The sequence below is a fragment of the Lissotriton helveticus genome, chromosome 1_2, assembly GCF_964261635.1.
Source record: "Lissotriton helveticus chromosome 1_2, aLisHel1.1, whole genome shotgun sequence".
In the NCBI taxonomy this organism is placed as follows: domain Eukaryota; kingdom Metazoa; phylum Chordata; class Amphibia; order Caudata; family Salamandridae; genus Lissotriton; species Lissotriton helveticus.
The window spans coordinates 253,979,307-254,000,275 of NC_136058.1; the positions used below are offsets into that span (position 1 = coordinate 253,979,307).

At 47.7% G+C, this 20,969-nt stretch overlaps 1 protein-coding gene across 1 annotated transcript in view; it reads right to left on the bottom strand.

Annotated features, from left to right (window-relative positions):
* The window catches only part of UQCRH (ubiquinol-cytochrome c reductase hinge protein), a 121,999-nt gene that overhangs the window by 66,110 nt on the left and 34,920 nt on the right, over positions 1-20,969 (bottom strand). Inside the window, exon 2 of the mRNA XM_078673478.1 lies at positions 3,556-3,588. Within this exon, the coding sequence (XP_078529604.1) occupies positions 3,556-3,588 (33 nt within the window). The remainder of the gene's footprint in view (positions 1-3,555; positions 3,589-20,969) is intronic.

Sequence of the window (20,969 nt, forward strand, 5' to 3'; positions counted from 1 at the left end):
CGTGCTAAATTTCACTGGGAAATTGAGGTGCGACCATGCTGCGTTTTGCGCTGTTTCATGTCGCAGCCACTATGCCTACCCACGCAAGTGAGGTACCGTTTTTTTCGGGAGACCTGGGGGCACGCTGGGTGGGTGGAAATTTGTTGATCCACGCAGATTCCAGAACTTTCCACCACAGAAATGTGAGGAAAATGTGTTTATTTTGTGAAAAACTTAGCTTTGCAAGGGATTCTGGGTAACAAAACCTGGTGGTAGGCAGTCGAGTCACCCCATCCTGAATTCCCCTGGGTGTCTACTTTTCAAAAATGTATAGGTTTGCAAGGTTTCCCTAGGTGCCGGCAGAGCTAGGGTGCAAAAACTACAGGTAGGCACTTTGCCAAAAAAGGGTCAATTTGTAACTGCTAAATTTAGGTGTGACCACGTTGCATTTTCCGCCGTTTCCTGTCGCAGGCACAAGGCCGACCCACACAAGTGAGGTACCGTTTTTATCGGGACACTTGGGGTAATTCAGATTTGTAAATCAACTGTTATTACCAATTGAGCTTTCATGCATTTCTCCCTTTGAATGAAAGACATTGAGTAAAAAAAAAATCTTTATGAAAAATGACCAATAATTCTCATGCTAGTATGAGTATTCCCAACTTTGAAAATGTGCAATTATATACTGTTTCTGAAGTCTATAATTTGTACCCAATTCAGAAATACATAGGTGTCTTTCATACAGATTATTCCATGTATACATTTTCCAAGACAAAGTGCACTATACCCAGTAAATGAAAAAATACCATTGCAAGTTGCTGCTCAGTTTTTGGATCTGGGTTCGTCGGGTTCTTGGTGAAACTACAAGTCCTATATATCCCCACAACCAGGAAGGTCTAACGGATGTAACGGTATATTGCTTTCCAAGAGCTGTCAAAATTAGAAAAAGTTATAGGTGAAAACGTTGAGACAAAAGGCTGTTTTTTTCAACAAAATTTCAAATATTCCAATATCTAACTGTTAGTTTCTATAACGAAACCTTCATGGATTTAGACAAATGACCCCTTTCTGAATTCAGAATTTTGTCTACTTTTCGAAAATGTAAAGCTTTCCAGGATCCATTATTGCTTTCAAACTCATTTCTACCATTAACTGGAAGGAGGTGGAAAGCTCTAAAAATAGCAAAAATAGGCTATGTCCCAGAAAAATGCCAAAACTGAGTGAAAAATTTCGGTTCTCTGACAAAAGTCTGTCATTCCCTGAAAGCTGAGAAAATGGAGATTTCAGCCCCACAAACCTTTTTGTGATACCATTTTCAGGGAAACACCCAGAGGCTTTCATTTGCAGCCCGTTTTTCCCATTTTTCTGAAAAAAACAAAAAAATCACTATATTTTGCTAAATTTCTGGGCCCCCTCCAAGGGAATCCACAAACCCAGGGCGCCTTTAGAATCCACATGATGTTGGAAGAAAAGGACGCAAATTTGGCGTGGATACCTTATGTGGTCAAAAAGTTACAAGGGCCTAAGCGCGCACTACTCCAAAACGCCAAAAAAAGCCTCAGCACAGGAGGGGAAAAGGCCTAGCAGCGAAGGGGTTAATCAGGATGAAAAAGAAGTTCAGTAATGTGCTAACGTTGAGCTCGGCTAGCAGACTAGCCACTCAGTTGCTTCAAAACTCTCCTGTACGAGTCAAATCGGGTCTAAAAAGATTCTACCATGTTACTTGCACCTTGTCTACCCTTTTCCTGGTTGCCTTTGGCAGGTGAGAAGTACAAAACAATACACTGGACATAACATTGAAGCTCTCAGTTGATAACTTCTGTTCAGTGCAGTGCTATTCATGATGGGCACGCCAATTAAGACACGCCTCTTAAAAGGTGTTACTCCCCTTTGCATCACATGTCCAAAAACAAACAAATAACACAATTTTTTTTTTTACATTTTAAGCACGAACTTTAAGATAACATTATTTTTGTTCCACAACACGTGATTTGGTAAACTATGTTAACAAGCTTGGCAAAGCCAATAGGTTTTGCCTTTGAGACTATTGACTCTGCCATTCTCGTTTGTTCATGCTGTATAGCCTTGTGGACTTTGACAAGGATTAGACAAGAAATAACACAAAAAAAGAAGAAGAACTATGATCATGGCCATTGGAATTAAGCAATTGTGCGTATTTTGCATAATTATAGGTTTGCTGCATTTGCCACATAATCCACCATCTGCTGCATAATCTGTGGATTTTAACAACAAAAAAATAATAATTCCTAGTTTAAGCGGCACAAAAGTTACTAAAAATGCAGCAACAAGAGTTGCCGCATAGCGGAAGGCCCTTGCAAAGCCACCATTCCATTGATTATCGATGTAGTCGAGTGTTAAACAGGTACTAATACTAAAGGGCAACTAAAGCCCAGACAACCCGACCCTGCCACATCATTTGGCCCTCCCCTGCTGCATGATTCCAATGGACCTTACTGTGATGTATAGAGTGCCAACGCATTTGCCCTGGCTGCATCATAGTGCTTTTTAAAATTAGTATTAGCCATACTGCAAAGAATTTGCGCTGTTGTACAGCATGGCTATAAAACAGTGCCAAGACAATAGCTCTCATAGACTAGACCAACTGGCTTTGCCAATGATAGTATTTATATTGTGGTTGCGCCTGGAGGTAGGGTTGCATGTTCCATCATACGGATTAGGGGTCATCTCAGTAGGCGCTTGAACATGCTTACATGCTTGGGTAGCCTTGAAACGTCCAAAAAGGATATTGATGGAGACAGTAGGAGCCACGGTCCTGGCTTGGATCCAACTGTGCATAAAAACGAAAAATTGCTTGAGGAAAAGTGCTGGTGTGAGGAAAACAGTTACGTTACTGGAGAGTGGCATGGAGGCTTTGACAACGAGGCAGCCTCCAGTAATGAAGCAAGTAATGGTGGTGACAGGCGGTTTGCAGTGAGGGGACCACACTTTTCTAGGCATCAAGGCTTGTTCAACAATTAAAGAGTGGTCAGGGGGGTGAGGGGACGTGATTTTACGGGTGATGTCTAGTGAAGGGCAGCAGTGGGGCTGGAACGTTGCTGGTGGCTGACAGTTTACCTCAGCAAGGAGAGGAAAGGCCTGTGTGGCGCGTTCTGTAAAAACATTTTTTCCCATACAATATGGCCCCTAGCGTCACATGCCGCATCTTCTGAGCGTTTGGAATGGTGAAATATATGGCGTGCCGGATGTAAGAAAATCACGTTGTGCCTGCAATAAGAGAGTCAATAAAGAAAATAGTGCTTACAAACTTAAGAACGCGAACCTTGTAACAACCGCAGTAAAAGGGCCAGTCGCCATGAGGTTACAAATGAAGAAAAAGGCAGTACTAAGGAGGGACTAACAAGCCGATTACTGAATCAGAAGCCTGCATTTATGAAGGGCAAAGAGAGAAGACAATGACAAATATGGGCAGAGAGTGGGCAGGGCTTCTATTCCATACTCCAGTACAAATCTCGCAGAGCAGCGCATGCACACGGACTCTAGGCTCAACCTAAAAATGAAACTGCTCACTGTATTCATAAGAAATATATGGCTTACCACCATTTCTTCGTCATCCTCCTCCTCTTCTTCCTGAGGAAAACAAGTGTGATAAAACAAGGTTATTATTCATATGTTAAACACCAAACATCTAAGACAGAAAGACACACTCTCAGTGGGGCATTTATGCCTATTAACATTGGGTAGCAGAGAAAGTGTGCAGGAGTTTCACAGGTCACCACACAGGACTGAAAATACTGTTTTGAAATTCATTTTGCGTTGGTGATACCAAGCCAACACTAAGCTCAAAATTGTACTATTCTTGTTGAATCCTAAACGTTAATTCCTATTCTTTCTTACAGCTGTTCCTTGTCCCCATGCTCTTCTTGTCTCTTTAGATGCCACCATGTAGTGTACAATGATGGCTTACTACAATTGCTCACTGCCAGGGAGGTAAAAGAGATTAGAATGCACATAACTATTTAAACAAAAACAGAGTTTGGGGGAATCCTATTAAAGCAGACGAGCCACAGAGCCTGGACAGTTCCTAAACTCGCACAAAAAGAGTAAGGCTCGGCGACGAGCATTGAGACTCATACTGCATGATGGGAAGGAACTTAAAACCAAAGAGTATTATTTTGTGAAAAAGTGAGACTTAAGAAAAAGAAAGAGGCACAGGTCTTTAATGTGTAAGAAATGTCTAGAGTGAGACTGTTTCGCAGAACAAGGCATGCAGTCTCCATCACTAAGTCTGTGTGTATGTGTATACTCAAACATTTATGGAAAGCGAGCCCAGCTAAGAAGCAGTGAAGCGCTTTACAAGTAGAAGAAAAGTTTGGAATGATGCAGGATCAAAGGGTGTTTGTGGGGCCTTTGAGGTGCGTGGAGCAGAAAATCCTTATCAAGGACTGAGCTTCAAGAGTGATACAGAGAGTAAGCTAGGTAGACAAATGTTGTCTCACTTCCTTGGTTCACTACAGGAGACTGCTTGTTGCTTTGTCGTTTCTTTCTTGCAGTTCTGGATTCTGAATCAGGAGAAGATTTGAATCACTGTGTTGGCACGCTGTTGTGGTTAGTTTGTCAAAAACGTGTGCTGGTGGGCTTTTTAATAATGTCATATAGCGGATGCAGTCAGCCTTAAAGATGTGTAAGGGAGAATGTAACTAATGCAGATCTATCCAATTCTCCACCCTTTCGTTCAGTAAAGAAACTGCATGCTTTTTTCTAAAGTCAGTTGGCGTTGGAGGCGGAGGGGATAGGGTGCAGCCATGGCTAAGACAGTAGTACAAAATCCGACTATGAAATTTTTCTTTAATGAGCTCTCACCAGGATGTCTGGATTTTCAATGATATTTACACTATGAAGGAGTGGTCGCGGGAGGTGATGATTCGCTGTCATTACTGTTATGGATACGTTTCAGAATTAACCCATCTAGTGTCAAGTTGGCTAGCCATGTTTGTTTCTGGGTTTTTTTGTGGTGCTGACAAAGGATAATACTTACGCTTTGATGAAACATAGGCAGTTCATTCCTGTTGATGGATGTCCAGCTGTCTGGAACTTTTCGTTCTAGAGTTGTGCTTTAGCCAGTGTATATGTGAATTCTGGCACCCATTTGCAAGGAGGCGCTTTCATGGAAAAGTTAAAGATGAGCTAGTGTTGGTTGGAGAGATAGAAGGAGAACAGTGTCTGAGAAGACACTGTGTAATAAATGGTTGTATCAAAGGCTGCCAACTGGTTGTATAGGACCACAAGGCAAGAGTTGCAACTGTTAGTACTAAGTAGGGAGTCATCCATTAATTAGATAGTTGCCATCTCAATGATATAAGGTGTATAGGAAATTATTTTTTTGATCTGATCTTGCAGTTAAAATACCATGTGTATCAGGCCTGTCCTCCACAGCAAATGGGTTTCAAAGGGTAACTGGAAGTTCTTTTGACAGGTACTAACACTTGTTCCTGGAACCACGGGAGCCGGATACTAGTGTGATCTCACTTCCAGGTAACCTAATTTGTAGGTTTTCAGTTTCAGGGAGTTGCAAGGTGGAGTAGCCCACGCTTACTCCAGGGAGACTCAAAGGTCAGATACAGTTAGCACTGATATTTCTTTTTAGCACACGTTCGGTCCACTACTAATTATATGAGGCACCCTTTAAACTTGATGCTGCATACACACAGGGGGGAATGCTGCACTCCTCTGGAATCCTAACAGTGTGATGATAAACTAAAGACAATGGTGGCACATGGCAAAGAGTTATGTATTTCTGATGCTATAGCCCGCTTTCTCAATAATCTTTTTTAGTAGTGGTGGGAGTACGATGGTCTGCTGCTTCCAAGATTTTCCTGGTCAATGACTGCTTCTATTAGTAGGAGGAGGATCTGTCTGTAGAAGAACTTCACAGTGGAGGGTGGCATGATGTTATCATATGTTGTGGCTTTCAGATCATGAATAATGTTTGTGAGGTCTTTAACAACGGTTTGAAGCCAGCCTATTCATGTACCTCAGCCAGCAACTAATTTAGAGTTGTGTTGGCAATCCAATTGTGTAACCCCCGCCCCCCCTTAAACCTTAGGTATCAGCTGACATGTTGTGCTGATGAGAGAGCTTCGTGTTTGGTGAAGACTGCTGCCATGTCATAGGAGTGCTGATTCAAAACAGAGTGTTTTCCTGAGTGTAAAAGAAAAAATTACAAATTACCAACAGCTGACAGTTTACCAAGTTCGCCTTTGAAGAAGGGAGCAGGGGTACAAGTAGAGTATGAAGAAATGAGTGCATCACGATTTTTTCGCTTTTTTGTGTTTTGGCTGAACAAAAGGTGTAGGAATAGCAGCTATTGGATGTGGATCTAGAATTGTATTTAAAGAAACCTACTTGCCCTTGGAACGAAATACACAGATATCTACCTGCTCTGTTATTAAATAAAAATAAATTAAGAAAAACACCTGTCACACTTGGTGCTATGAAAATGTTCTCATTATAAATGAGGTCTGATAAACACCAGGCTCTGATTATGCCAGAACCCATAACATGCCATGGTTCTGACTGTAGCATGGTTTTTATGCCATCCCCATGAATATACTACTATCCCCATGTACTAAGACTGTATGTATTAAGTTGAGCTTTGACATTCCTTTATTTCCATAACATTCGCCCAACACAAACTGTAAAAAAAAAGAAACTGTGTATGATAATAAACAGCGTGTTCATTTGGAAACTATATGTTTTGCCTCTGCAGCAGACTTCTATTTGACTCTGAATCGAAGTCTAGAGGTTTGTGTCACAAGAAAGCATGGGCAAAAAATGGTGTCTAGTTGTTCAGAACAGACAAAGATTTGTCATCTCCGAACACAATTTGTCTCAGGCAACAGGAATTGCAGAGCCCTAATTGAGATGGCCAATACAGCACATAAATGTCGGACCATCTAAAAAGTGGGTTTATACAGAAAAAGGTCTATTGTCAAGATGTGGACGATTTGGGAGGAATTGTTTTTGAGTGATGACAATATGGTTGCACCAGAATTTATGAGAAGGATTTTTTTTTAAAGGCCCGTCTTAGACATTTTGGTATGACAGACACAAAATAAGACACAGAAGAATACTAGTGGGCAAGCATTAAAAGAATGACCACACAGTACTTTAGGAAGCAGCTTGCTGAGACAGTGATAAACACATGAAGATACGTGGTATGACAGATGGAGTCGTGAAACATCCTAAAAGACCGTGGGAGACATTAGCCATTGATGTGGTATTGCCTTAGCACTGGTTAATGTAGAGTTATGTTATTGGCTATCTGCCATTTACTTGGCCTCTTTGTGCTTTAGTTAAAGGTTGATTTTATAACTGTGCTAATACAATAACTGAGAGTAAAATGTTAAAAGATTTCTTATGTCGGAAAGCTACCCAAGGGTAAATAGGAGCATCAACAGGATACAACACGTTTTGGAAAAAGTAAGAAATGCAGTTGCATTTCGCACTGCATTTTCTAAAGATACGGTTGGTGTGGAGAACCAATACAATGGTTCACACAGGAATCTCTCCCAGGAACGAGTATCCGAGTCCTTTGGAGAACTGGTTTTTGGTCTGATGATTTTACTCAGTGTAGGGGCTGTTACTTCGCAACTATAAAGTAGATGTGATAATCATCGGTAGTGCGTCCTGATTGGTTGCAAATACAGGTTGACTTAAGTTGGAGGTCTGCCTCAGTGTAAAGACAAAATTAAAACCAGCATTGGCAATGCCAATTGGTCTCGGCATGTTAATGAGTGTAGTGATGTAGTTGCTATTATAAATATATTAATATACTGTGTTTAGTATCAGATGAATAAGTTAGCAGGTAAGCAATGACTTCTGAAGTAGCAGAATAGTAATGCAGCAGTTTTAGTAGTAAAGCAGTTACAGCAGAAGCAATAGAGTAGTGATAGCAGTTAACATTAGTGCATTGCTAGTAGTGTTAGCAGAACAGCAGTAGGAGCAAAATTAGTATGAAAGCAGTGTCAGAAGATTTAGCAGTTTAGCAATAACAGTAATATAAGGAGAACAAATACAATTTCACCAGGAGAATAGTAATAGGAGTAAGATCACAGAAGTAACAGTGGGACAGTATTGTGAGCAGCATCATTAGAGTACAACTGCACTAACAGGAGCGACAGTATACGCTTTATAAGTTCCTATTCAATTCAATTTTGAAAATTACGACACTGTTTTGATGGAAGGAGTAATCAATCAAAATAATTGGAAATAAGCAGAAAATCAGCAGGGAACTATTTTGTCCTAGTAAGATTACAAGAAAGAACTTACTATGCGGCACATCTTTCAAACATTATGGAGCGGATGTATAGCTTCAAATAAAAGGACAGTTTTGCGTATGGCAGAACTCCAAAACAGAAAAAAACAAGCATTTGCAATGCAATAGGTCTCGCATTACGAAAGTTTGAGCTATTGGTCTTGTAAATGACAATTTTTTAGGTCGAGCTGACGTTAGCATTCATGCGAAGCATGAATGCTGTCAGCTCGACAACTAATGTGATCCGTTTTTAGGAGAGTGGACACCAAAGTGTTACGAGCGTTTTCAGTGCCGGATTTCACCTCGGGAGCGCGCAGCATTGTCTGCAGTGGCAGTGTCAGTTTCGCTTTTTTATTACTTTCGTTTTTCCCGAGGCTGGCTGAGGCTGGCTTGGAATGAACAGGCTTGCCCCCGCGCATGCGCAGAGTAACTCACAGCCCTTGTTTATATTTGTTTTAGTTCCGTGATGCTCCGATCTTTGCCCCTTCCGAGTGGAGCTTCCGAGTGGAGCTTCCGAGTGGAGCTTCCGAGTGGAGCTTCCGAGTGGAGCTTCCGAGTGGAGCTTCAGAGTGGAGCTTCAGAGTGCAGAGTGGAGCTTCAGAGTGGAGCTTCAGAGTGGAGCTTCAGAGTGGAGCTTCAGAGTGGAGCTTCAGAGTGCAGAGTGGAGCTTCAGAGTGGAGCTTCAGAGTGGAGCTTCAGAGTGGAGCTTCAGAGTGGAGCTTCAGAGTGCAGAGTGGAGCTTCAGAGTGCAGAGTGGAGCTTCAGAGTGCAGAGTGGAGCTTCAGAGTGGAGCTTCAGAGTGGAGCTTCAGAGTGGAGCTTCAGAGTGGAGCTTCAGAGTGGAGCTTCAGAGTGGAGCTTCAGAGTGCAGAGTGGAGCTTCAGAGTGCAGAGTGGAGCTTCAGAGTGGAGCTTCAGAGTGGAGCTTCAGAGTGGAGCTTCAGAGTGGAGCTTCAGAGTGGAGCTTCAGAGTGGAGCTTCAGAGTGGAGCTTCAGAGTGTAGAGTGGAGCTTCAGAGTGCAGAGTGGAGCTTCAGAGTGCAGAGTGGAGCTTCAGAGTGCAGAGTGGAGCTTCAGAGTGCAGAGTGGAGCTTCAGAGTGGAGCTTCAGAGTGGAGCTTCAGAGTGGAGCTTCAGAGTGGAGCTTCAGAGTGGAGCTTCAGAGTGGAGCTTCAGAGTGGAGCTTCAGAGTGGAGCTTCAGAGTGGAGCTTCAGAGTGGAGCTTCAGAGTGGAGCTTCAGAGTGGAGCTTCAGAGTGGAGCTTCAGAGTGGAGCTTCAGAGTGGAGCTTCAGAGTGCAGAGTGGAGCTTCAGAGTGGAGCTTCAGAGTGGAGCTTCAGAGTGGAGCTTCGGAGTGGAGCTTCGGAGTGGAGCTTCAGAGTGGAGCTTCAGAGTGGAGCTTCAGAGTGCAGAGTGGAGCTTCAGAGTGGAGCTTCAGAGTGCAGAGTGGAGCTTCAGAGTGGAGCTTCAGAGTGCAGAGTGGAGCTTCAGAGTGGAGCTTCAGAGTGGAGCTTCAGAGTGGAGCTTCAGAGTGGAGCTTCAGAGTGGAGCTTCGGAGTGGAGCTTCGGAGTGGAGCTTCGGAGTGCAGAGTGCAGATTCAGAGTGCAGATTCAGAGTGGAGCTTCAGAGTGGAGCTTCAGAGTGGAGCTTCAGAGTGGAGCTTCAGAGTGGAGCTTCAGAGTGGAGCTTCAGAGTGGAGCTTCAGAGTGGAGCTTCAGAGTGGAGCTTCAGAGTGGAGCTTCAGAGTGGAGCTTCGGAGTGCAGAGTGCAGATTCGGAGTGGAGCTTCAGAGTGGAGTGGAGCTTCAGAGTGGAGCTTCAGAGTGGAGATTCAGAGTGGAGATTCAGAGTGGAGAGTGGAGCTTCAGAGTGGAGCTTCAGAGTGGAGCTTCAGAGTGGAGCTTCAGAGTGGAGCTTCAGAGTGGAGCTTCAGAGGGGAGCTTCAGAGTGGAGCTTCAGAGTGGAGCTTCAGAGTGGAGCTTCAGAGTGGAGATTCAGAGTGCAGATTCGGAGTGGAGCTTCGGAGTGGAGCTGAGCTTCAGAGTGGAGCTTCAGAGTGCAGAGTGGAGCTTCAGAGTGGAGCTTCAGAGTGCAGAGTGGAGCTTCAGAGTGGAGCTTCAGAGTGCAGAGTGGAGCTTCAGAGTGGAGCTTCAGAGTGCAGAGTGGAGCTTCAGAGTGGAGCTTCAGAGTGGAGCTTCAGAGTGGAGCTTCAGAGTGGAGCTTCAGAGTGGAGCTTCAGAGTGGAGCTTCAGAGTGGAGCTTCAGAGTGGAGCTTCAGAGTGGAGCTTCAGAGTGGAGCTTCAGAGTGGAGCTTCAGAGTGCAGAGTGGAGCTTCAGAGTGGAGCTTCAGAGTGGAGCTTCAGAGTGGAGCTTCAGAGTGGAGCTTCAGAGTGGAGCTTCAGAGTGGAGCTTCAGAGTGGAGCTTCAGAGTGGAGCTTCAGAGTGGAGCTTCAGAGTGGAGCTTCAGAGTGGAGCTTCAGAGTGGAGCTTCGGAGTGGAGCTTCGGAGTGGAGCTTCGGAGTGGAGCTTCGGAGTGGAGCTTCGGAGTGGAGCTTCAGAGTGGAGTGGAGCTTCAGAGTGGAGCTTCAGAGTGCAGAGTGGAGCTTCAGAGTGGAGCTTCAGAGTGCAGAGTGGAGCTTCAGAGTGGAGCTTCAGAGTGCAGAGTGGAGCTTCAGAGTGGAGCTTCAGAGTGGAGCTTCAGAGTGGAGCTTCAGAGTGGAGCTTCAGAGTGGAGCTTCAGAGTGGAGCTTCAGAGTGGAGTGGAGCTTCAGAGTGGAGCTTCAGAGTGGAGCTTCAGAGTGGAGAGTGGAGATTCAGAGTGGAGATTCAGAGTGGAGAGTGGAGCTTCAGAGTGGAGATTCAGAGTGGAGAGTGGAGCTTCAGAGTGGAGATTCAGAGTGGAGAGTGGAGCTTCAGAGTGCAGAGTGGAGCTTCAGAGTGGAGCTTCAGAGTGCAGAGTGGAGCTTCAGAGTGGAGCTTCAGAGTGCAGAGTGGAGCTTCAGAGTGGAGCTTCAGAGTGCAGAGTGGAGCTTCAGAGTGCAGAGTGGAGCTTCAGAGTGGAGCTTAAGAGTGCAGAGTGGAGCTTCAGAGTGCAGAGTGGAGCTTCAGAGTGGAGCTTCAGAGTGGAGCTTCAGAGTGGAGCTTCAGAGTGGAGCTTCAGAGTGGAGCTTCAGAGTGGAGCTTCAGAGTGGAGCTTCAGAGTGGAGCTTCAGAGTGGAGCTTCAGAGTGCAGAGTGGAGCTTCAGAGTGGAGCTTCAGAGTGGAGCTTCAGAGTGGAGCTTCAGAGTGGAGCTTCAGAGTGGAGCTTCAGAGTGCAGAGTGGAGCTTCAGAGTGGAGCTTCAGAGTGCAGAGTGGAGCTTCAGAGTGGAGCTTCAGAGTGCAGAGTGGAGCTTCAGAGTGGAGCTTCAGAGTGCAGAGTGGAGCTTCAGAGTGGAGCTTCAGAGTGCAGAGTGGAGCTTCAGAGTGCAGAGTGGAGCTTCAGAGTGGAGCTTCAGAGTGCAGAGTGGAGCTTCAGAGTGCAGAGTGGAGCTTCAGAGTGCAGAGTGGAGCTTCAGAGTGGAGCTTCAGAGTGGAGCTTCAGAGTGGAGCTTCAGAGTGGAGCTTCAGAGTGCAGAGTGGAGCTTCAGAGTGGAGCTTCAGAGTGCAGAGTGGAGCTTCAGAGTGGAGCTTCAGAGTGCAGAGTGGAGCTTCAGAGTGGAGCTTCAGAGTGCAGAGTGGAGCTTCAGAGTGGAGCTTCAGAGTGCAGAGTGGAGCTGCAGAGTGGAGCTTCAGAGTGGAGCTTCAGAGTGCAGAGTGGAGCTTCAGAGTGGAGCTTCAGAGTGCAGAGTGGAGCTTCAGAGTGGAGCTTCAGAGTGCAGAGTGGAGCTTCAGAGTGGAGCTTCAGAGTGCAGAGTGGAGCTTCAGAGTGGAGCTTCAGAGTGGAGCTTCAGAGTGGAGCTTCAGAGTGGAGCTTCAGAGTGCAGAGTGGAGCTTCAGAGTGGAGCTTCAGAGTGCAGAGTGGAGCTTCAGAGTGGAGCTTCAGAGTGCAGAGTGGAGCTTCAGAGTGGAGCTTCAGAGTGCAGAGTGGAGCTTCAGAGTGGAGCTTCAGAGTGCAGAGTGGAGCTTCAGAGTGGAGCTTCAGAGTGCAGAGTGGAGCTTCAGAGTGCAGAGTGGAGCTTCAGAGTGCAGAGTGGAGCTTCAGAGTGCAGAGTGGAGCTTCAGAGTGCAGAGTGGAGCTTCAGAGTGGAGCTTCAGAGTGCAGAGTGGAGCTTCAGAGTGCAGAGTGGAGCTTCAGAGTGCAGAGTGGAGCTTCAGAGTGGAGCTTCAGAGTGGAGCTTCAGAGTGGAGCTTCAGAGTGGAGCTTCAGATTCAGAGTGGAGCTGCAGAGTGGAGCTGCAGAGTGGAGCTTCAGAGTGGAGCTTCAGAGTGGAGCTTCAGAGTGCAGAGTGGAGCTTCAGAGTGGAGCTTCAGAGTGCAGAGTGGAGCTTCAGAGTGGAGCTTCAGAGTGGAGCTTCAGAGTGCAGAGTGGAGCTTCAGAGTGGAGCTTCAGAGTGGAGCTTCAGAGTGGAGCTTCAGAGTGCAGAGTGGAGCTTCAGAGTGGAGCTTCAGAGTGCAGAGTGGAGCTTCAGAGTGCAGAGTGGAGCTTCAGAGTGGAGCTTCAGAGTGCAGAGTGGAGCTTCAGAGTGGAGCTTCAGAGTGGAGCTTCAGAGTGGAGCTTCAGAGTGGAGCTTCAGAGTGGAGCTTCAGAGTGGAGCTTCAGAGTGCAGAGTGGAGCTTCAGAGTGCAGAGTGGAGCTTCAGAGTGCAGAGTGGAGCTTCAGAGTGGAGCTTCAGAGTGGAGCTTCAGAGTGGAGCTTCAGAGTGCAGAGTGGAGCTTCAGAGTGGAGCTTCAGAGTGGAGCTTCAGAGTGGAGCTTCAGAGTGGAGCTTCAGAGTGGAGCTTCAGAGTGCAGAGTGGAGCTTCAGAGTGGAGCTTCAGAGTGGAGCTTCAGAGTGGAGCTTCGGAGTGGAGCTTCGGAGTGGAGCTTCAGAGTGGAGCTTCAGAGTGGAGCTTCAGAGTGCAGAGTGGAGCTTCAGAGTGGAGCTTCAGAGTGCAGAGTGGAGCTTCAGAGTGGAGCTTCAGAGTGCAGAGTGGAGCTTCAGAGTGGAGCTTCAGAGTGCAGAGTGGAGCTTCAGAGTGGAGCTTCAGAGTGGAGCTTCAGAGTGGAGCTTCAGAGTGGAGCTTCAGAGTGGAGCTTCGGAGTGGAGCTTCGGAGTGGAGCTTCGGAGTGGAGCTTCGGAGTGCAGAGTGCAGATTCAGAGTGGAGCTTCAGAGTGGAGCTTCAGAGTGGAGCTTCAGAGTGGAGCTTCAGAGTGGAGCTTCAGAGTGGAGCTTCAGAGTGGAGCTTCGGAGTGCAGAGTGCAGATTCGGAGTGGAGCTTCAGAGTGGAGTGGAGCTTCAGAGTGGAGCTTCAGAGTGGAGCTTCAGAGTGGAGAGTGGAGATTCAGAGTGGAGAGTGGAGCTTCAGAGTGGAGCTTCAGAGTGGAGCTTCAGAGTGGAGCTTCAGAGTGGAGCTTCAGAGTGGAGCTTCAGAGTGGAGCTTCAGAGTGGAGCTTCAGAGTGGAGCTTCAGAGTGGAGCTTCAGAGTGGAGATTCAGAGTGGAGATTCAGAGTGGAGATTCAGAGTGGAGATTCAGAGTGGAGATTCAGAGTGCAGATTCAGAGTGCAGCTTCGGAGTGGAGCTGAGCTTCAGAGTGGAGCTTCAGAGTGCAGAGTGGAGCTTCAGAGTGGAGCTTCAGAGTGCAGAGTGGAGCTTCAGAGTGGAGCTTCAGAGTGCAGAGTGGAGCTTCAGAGTGGAGCTTCAGAGTGCAGAGTGGAGCTTCAGAGTGGAGCTTCAGAGTGCAGAGTGGAGCTTCAGAGTGGAGTGGAGCTTCAGAGTGGAGCTTCAGAGTGGAGCTTCAGAGTGGAGAGTGGAGATTCAGAGTGGAGAGTGGAGCTTCAGAGTGGAGCTTCAGAGTGGAGCTTCAGAGTGGAGCTTCAGAGTGGAGCTTCAGAGTGGAGCTTCAGAGTGGAGCTTCAGAGTGGAGCTTCAGAGTGGAGATTCAGAGTGGAGATTCAGAGTGGAGATTCAGAGTGGAGATTCAGAGTGGAGATTCAGAGTGGAGATTCAGAGTGGAGATTCAGAGTGGAGATTCAGAGTGGAGATTCAGAGTGCAGATTCAGAGTGCAGCTTCGGAGTGGAGCTGAGCTTCAGAGTGGAGCTTCAGAGTGCAGAGTGGAGCTTCAGAGTGGAGCTTCAGAGTGCAGAGTGGAGCTTCAGAGTGGAGCTTCAGAGTGCAGAGTGGAGCTTCAGAGTGGAGCTTCAGAGTGCAGAGTGGAGCTTCAGAGTGGAGCTTCAGAGTGGAGCTTCAGAGTGGAGCTTCAGAGTGGAGCTTCAGAGTGGAGCTTCAGAGCGGAGCTTCAGAGTGCAGAGTGGAGCTTCAGAGTGGAGCTTCAGAGTGGAGCTTCAGAGTGGAGCTTCAGAGTGGAGCTTCAGAGTGGAGCTTCAGAGTGGAGCTTCAGAGTGGAGCTTCAGAGTGGAGCTTCAGAGTGGAGCTTCAGAGTGGAGCTTCAGAGTGGAGCTTCAGAGTGGAGCTTCAGAGTGGAGCTTCAGAGTGGAGCTTCAGAGTGGAGCTTCAGAGTGGAGCTTCAGAGTGGAGCTTCAGAGTGGAGCTTCAGAGTGGAGCTTCAGAGTGGAGCTTCAGAGTGGAGCTTCGGAGTGGAGCTTCAGAGTGGAGTGGAGCTTCAGAGTGGAGTGGAGCTTCAGAGTGGAGCTTCAGAGTGCAGAGTGGAGCTTCAGAGTGGAGCTTCAGAGTGCAGAGTGGAGCTTCAGAGTGGAGCTTCAGAGTGCAGAGTGGAGCTTCAGAGTGGAGCTTCAGAGTGGAGCTTCAGAGTGGAGCTTCAGAGTGGAGCTTCGGAGTGCAGAGTGCAGATTCAGAGTGCAGATTCGGAGTGGAGCTTCAGAGTGGAGTGGAGCTTCAGAGTGGAGCTTCAGAGTGGAGCTTCAGAGTGGAGTGGAGCTTCAGAGTGGAGCTTCAGAGTGGAGCTTCAGAGTGGAGAGTGGAGATTCAGAGTGGAGATTCAGAGTGGAGAGTGGAGCTTCAGAGTGGAGATTCAGAGTGGAGAGTGGAGCTTCAGAGTGGAGATTCAGAGTGGAGAGTGGAGCTTCAGAGTTGAGATTCAGAGTGCAGAGTGGAGCTTCAGAGTGCAGAGTGGAGCTTCAGAGTGCAGAGTGGAGATTCAGAGTGGAGCTTCAGAGTGCAGAGTGGAGATTCAGAGTGGAGCTGCAGAGTGGAGATTCAGAGTGGAGCTTCAGAGTGCAGAGTGGAGCTTCAGAGTGCAGAGTGGAGATTCAGAGTGCAGAGTGGAGATTCAGAGTGCAAATTCAGAGTGCAGAGTGCAGATTCAGAGTGGAGCTTCAGAGTGCAGAGTGCAGATTCAGAGTGGAGCTTCAGAGTTCAGATTCAGAGTGGAGCTTCAGAGTGCAGAGTGGAGCTTCAGAGTGCAGATTCAGAGTGCAGCTTCAGAGTGGAGCTTCAGAGTGGAGCTTCAGAGTGGAGCTTCAGAGTGGAGCTTCAGAGTGGAGCTTCAGAGTGCAGAGTGGAGCTTCAGAGTGCAGAGTGGAGCTTCAGAGTGCAGAGTGGAGCTTCAGAGTGGAGCTTCAGAGTGGAGCTTCAGAGTGGAGCTTCAGAGTGGAGCTTCAGAGTGGAGCTTCAGAGTGCAGAGTGGAGCTTCAGAGTGCAGAGTGGAGCTTCAGAGTGGAGCTTCAGAGTGGAGCTTCAGAGTGGAGCTTCAGAGTGGAGCTTCAGAGTGGAGCTTCAGAGTGGAGCTTCAGAGTGCAGAGTGGAGCTTCAGAGTGCAGAGTGGAGCTTCAGAGTGGAGCTTCAGAGTGGAGCTTCAGAGTGGAGCTTCAGAGTGGAGCTTCAGAGTGGAGCTTCAGAGTGGAGCTTCAGAGTGCAGAGTGGAGCTTCAGAGTGGAGCTTCAGAGTGGAGCTTCAGAGTGGAGCTTCAGAGTGGAGCTTCGGAGTGGAGCTTCGGAGTGGAGCTTCGGAGTGGAGCTTCGGAGTGGAGCTTCAGAGTGCAGAGTGGAGCTTCAGAGTGGAGCTTCAGAGTGCAGAGTGGAGCTTCAGAGTGGAGCTTCAGAGTGCAGAGTGGAGCTTCAGAGTGGAGCTTCAGAGTGCAGAGTGGAGCTTCAGAGTGGAGCTTCAGAGTGCAGAGTGGAGCTTCAGAGTGGAGCTTCAGAGTGGAGCTTCAGAGTGCAGAGTGGAGCTTCAGAGTGGAGCTTCAGAGTGGAGCTTCAGAGTGGAGCTTCAGAGTGGAGCTTCAGAGTGGAGCTTCAGAGTGGAGCTTCAGAGTGGAGCTTCAGAGTGGAGCTTCAGAGTGGAGCTTCAGAGTGGAGCTTCAGAGTGGAGCTTCAGAGTGGAGCTTCAGAGTGGAGCTTCAGAGTGGAGCTTCAGAGTGGAGCTTCAGAGTGGAGCTTCAGAGTGGAGCTTCAGAGTGGAGCTTCGGAGTGCAGAGTGCAGATTCGGAGTGGAGCTTCAGAGTGGAGTGGAGCTTCAGAGTGGAGCTTCAGAGTGGAGCTTCAGAGTGGAGAGTGGAGATTCAGAGTGGAGATTGAGAGTGGAGCTTCAGAGTGGAGATTCAGAGTGGAGATTCAGAGTGGAGCTTCAGAGTGGAGCTTCAGAGTGGAGCTTCAGAGTGGAGCTTCAGAGTGGAGCTTCAGAGTGGAGCTTCAGAGTGGAGCTTCAGAGTGGAGATTCAGAGTGCAGATTCAGAGTTGCATCATTGTAACAGGTGCATCAACCAACTGAGCTAGCTTGAAAAATTCCGGAGTGCAAACATACTAGATTAATAATGTAAGGTTCCTTTTGTAACACCTGCTTAGGACAGCTGCTAATCACCAAACATCTGATGCAGAGACACGCATTTTTTCCTTGACTGAAGCAACTATAACGATGATGCATATGTCATAAGTACATAGAAAGCTCACGAAAGTAAGCATGTGATGCTGAACATTTAAAAACATGATGGAATAACAATCTAGTATTTTAGCTATTCATCTTAACAAGACCAATGCATTGAACACCGTTACGTTGGCTGATAAAAGCGCATTTTATTTACAGTAGTCTAAAAGAGCAAAACTGCAGGAAAATGACCACTATACAAAATAAAAATAGCACTACTCTGCGCGCCGCCACTCCCGTGCACCATTTTAATTATGAAGACCCGGCCCGGCTCCAGTGCGTACCACTACCAACTATTTAATTAATTTTAAAAAGGCTCAGGCCAGGCCGGTAGGGCGTGCGCACCACGGCACCATAATTAATGTTTATAGGCCGGGGCCCGTTACCATCCGTCCCTGGCGTGCGTTGCGCACTGTAACTATTATAATATAGGCTTGCCTGCTTGCTTGCTTCAGCAGCAGCCGAGGGCAAATGGAGCAGGCGAGGAAGCAACAGGGGTTGGGGGGCTGGTTGAGTGCAAGGGCGAACCCAATATGGAGGGAAGCGGCACACAGGCAAGAACAGAGAGCAACACTGAGTGCGGCCCCGGGAGCAAAGAAGTACAGAAGCGAGAAAGCATGTTCTATAGGAGGGACAAACACGAGTGACAAGTTGGGACATAAATAAGAAGCAGGCAAATGCGCGACAGGAAAGCAACTAATTAGTGCACGCAGCAGGCCTGGAGGCAGGCAGCCAGCAGCAGCCCTGCCCCGCCGGTCGGTGACGGAGACGGAGTGACAGACTCTGAGTGACTTACTTTGGTCTTCGGACTCGGATTCGGAAATCGGACAGGGCAGCTCAGCGTGGGCGGGCCTGGCCGCCTGGCTGCTTTGTCTTGGACTTGGAAGGCAGTTAAGTTCGTAGTTTTCGTTGTTCTTCTCTTGTCTTCTTCTTTGGCTATGCGCGCCGCCTGCCGCGCCCCATATGCCACGCACAGGGGCTTACTGCTTATTGGCCCGCATAATGTTGTGCGTGCCCTGGGGCTGCCTGGCATTGCTCACCACCACTCAGCAGCAGCCAGCCCTGCTGCCCACGCCCCCCACGCACGCGGCACGCGCATACGCGGCGGCGGAAGTGCGGAACGGAAAGTGAAAGAAAAGGATAAAGGCCTGTCCCGCGTCCCGCCGCCATTTCATAGAATCAGGCGGGCTTAGACTAAGATAACAAAAAGTGCCTTACACACTGTGTAAGGCACGGTTTGTTATCATTGTCACTTTTGCCTCATGTAATGTAACGTTTGCCTTTGTATTTTGTTCACTAGTAATGTTCTCATGTATCAGTTCTGTTTCTATTGTGAATTCGCTCTGACACCTTCGGGTGAAGTCCGCACATCCCTTCTTACTCGGCTTGCTTAGCTGGCAGAATGGTGTTGCAGCGTTGGCTAGGAGTTTATTATAGTTGAGCTTTTTTCTTTCAGTCAAACAATAAAGTAACATTCATACAACCTAAATTCAGGATGCTGCCTCCCTGCCAATGTTTTAGTCATCTCTCTTTTTAAAGTCGGGAACATTCTGTTAAAACAGCTGTTTAGGATGTAAGGTATTACTTCTCACGAAACAGACTGATTTTTGATAATGTCCTGAATGCAGCAAGGACCGTCTGAATCAATGTAAAGAATTGCAGTGTTCCTAATGTTCTATATGCGATTTGCCTTCAACTAGTAATTACCATTGGATCATTGTGTGCTGTCTCACTCTTAATGCCTGTTTAAAAAGAGTGCTCTATATGCTGGACCCAAGTATGTTGCTATTTAAACAACACCAGCGATCAATGCACGCTTCCACCACACGCACACAGAACCAGACGTCGGTGCACGCTTTCACCAGGCGCACACACACACCACCAACCGTCAGTGCACACTTTCACCAGGCACACCCCATCAGCCGTCAATGCACGCTTTCACCGGGCACACACGCCACTAGCTGGCAGTGCACACTTCCACCAGGCACACACACCATTAGCCATCAGTGCACATTTTCTACAAGCACACACACACCACCAGCCATCAGTGCACGCATCAATGGTTAGCACATCCACAATTAACTATTGTAGCAATCGCAGTATGGCGCACTTTACTTCTAAACATGTCAGTGCACGCTTTTACACCATGCACACACACCATCAGCCATCAGTGCACACTTTCAACAGGCACACACACACCACTAGCCATCAGTACATGGTTTCATCAGGCATACCCACCACCGGCCGTCAGTACACACTTTCAACAGGCACAGACACCATAAGTCATCAGTGCACGCTTTCACCAGGCACAAACACCACCAGCCGTCAGTGCACGCTTTTACCGGGCACAAACACCAACAGCCGCCAGTGCACCCTTTCACCAGGCACAAACACCAACAGCCGTCAGTGCACGCTTTCACCGGGCACAAACACCACCAGCCACCAGTGCACCCTTTCACCAGGCACAAACACCACCAGCCGTCAGTGCACACTTTCACCAGGCACAGACGCCATAAGTTGTTCGTGCACGCTTTCACCGGGCACAAACACCACCATCCGTCAGTGCACGCTTTCACCGGGCACAAACACCACCAGCCAATACAGAGTTTGGAAAAGAATTCATGCAACACATTGTCATATACAATGCCAATAACTCAAACTTGAATGCTGCGAGACCTATTGCATTGCAAATGCTTGTTTATTTATGTGTTGGCTTTGAAAATAGCTAATTTAATAGCTTTGTCATTTACAATGCCCATAGTTATAACTTTCGCAAATGTGACACCTATAGCATTTGTAATGCAACATGTTTTGTATTTACGTGACTTAGATGTATTGATATTACAAATAACAATGGCTTTTAATTTTTTTAATTAATTAATACTTAAATAAAAGTGATTGTAAGTTATAATGGCAATAGCTTAAACTTTTGTAAATAACTTTTGTGAAGATTATGTTCAGTGTATTTTATTGTGCCGAAAATCCAAGAACAGAAGTGAAATATTAACATCTTTTTGTGATATTTGTAATAAAGCTTGAAACATTGAGAGAACATATTTGAACCAGTTGTTGACGGCGAGTGATGCTGTCTGTGGAGGCGGCGAGTGATGCTGTGGAGGCGGCGAGTGAGGCTGTGGAGGCGGCGAGTGAGGCTGTGGAGGCGGCGAGTGAGGCTGTGGAGGCGGCGAGTGAGGCTGTGGAGGCGGCGAGTGAGGCTCTGGAGGCGGCGAGTGAGGCTGTGGAGGCGGCGAGTGAGGCTGTGGTGGTGCAGAGTGAGGCCGTGGTGGTGCAGAGTGAGGCCGTGGTGGTGCAGAGTGATGCCGTGGTGGTGCAGAGTGATGCCGTGGTGGTGCAGAGTGATGCCGTGGTGGTGCAGAGTGATGCCGTGGTGGTGCAGAGTGATGCCGTGGTGGTGCAGAGTGATGCCGTGGTGGTGCAGAGTGATGCCGTGGTGGTGCAGAGTGATGCCGTGGTGGTGCAGAGTGATGCCGTGGTGGTGCAGAGTGATGCCGTGGTGGTGCAGAGTGATGCCGTGGTGGTGCAGAGTGATGCCGTGGTGGTGCAGAGTGATGCCGTGGTGGTGCAGAGTGATGCCGTGGTGGTGCAGAGTGATGCCGTGGTGGTGCAGAGTGATGCTTTGGTGGTGCAGAGTGGTTCCGAGTGATAATGTACCTCATATATAGGATACATTTGGTAAGATGCACCTACGCACTGTCTGTTCGGGGATCACACTGACTT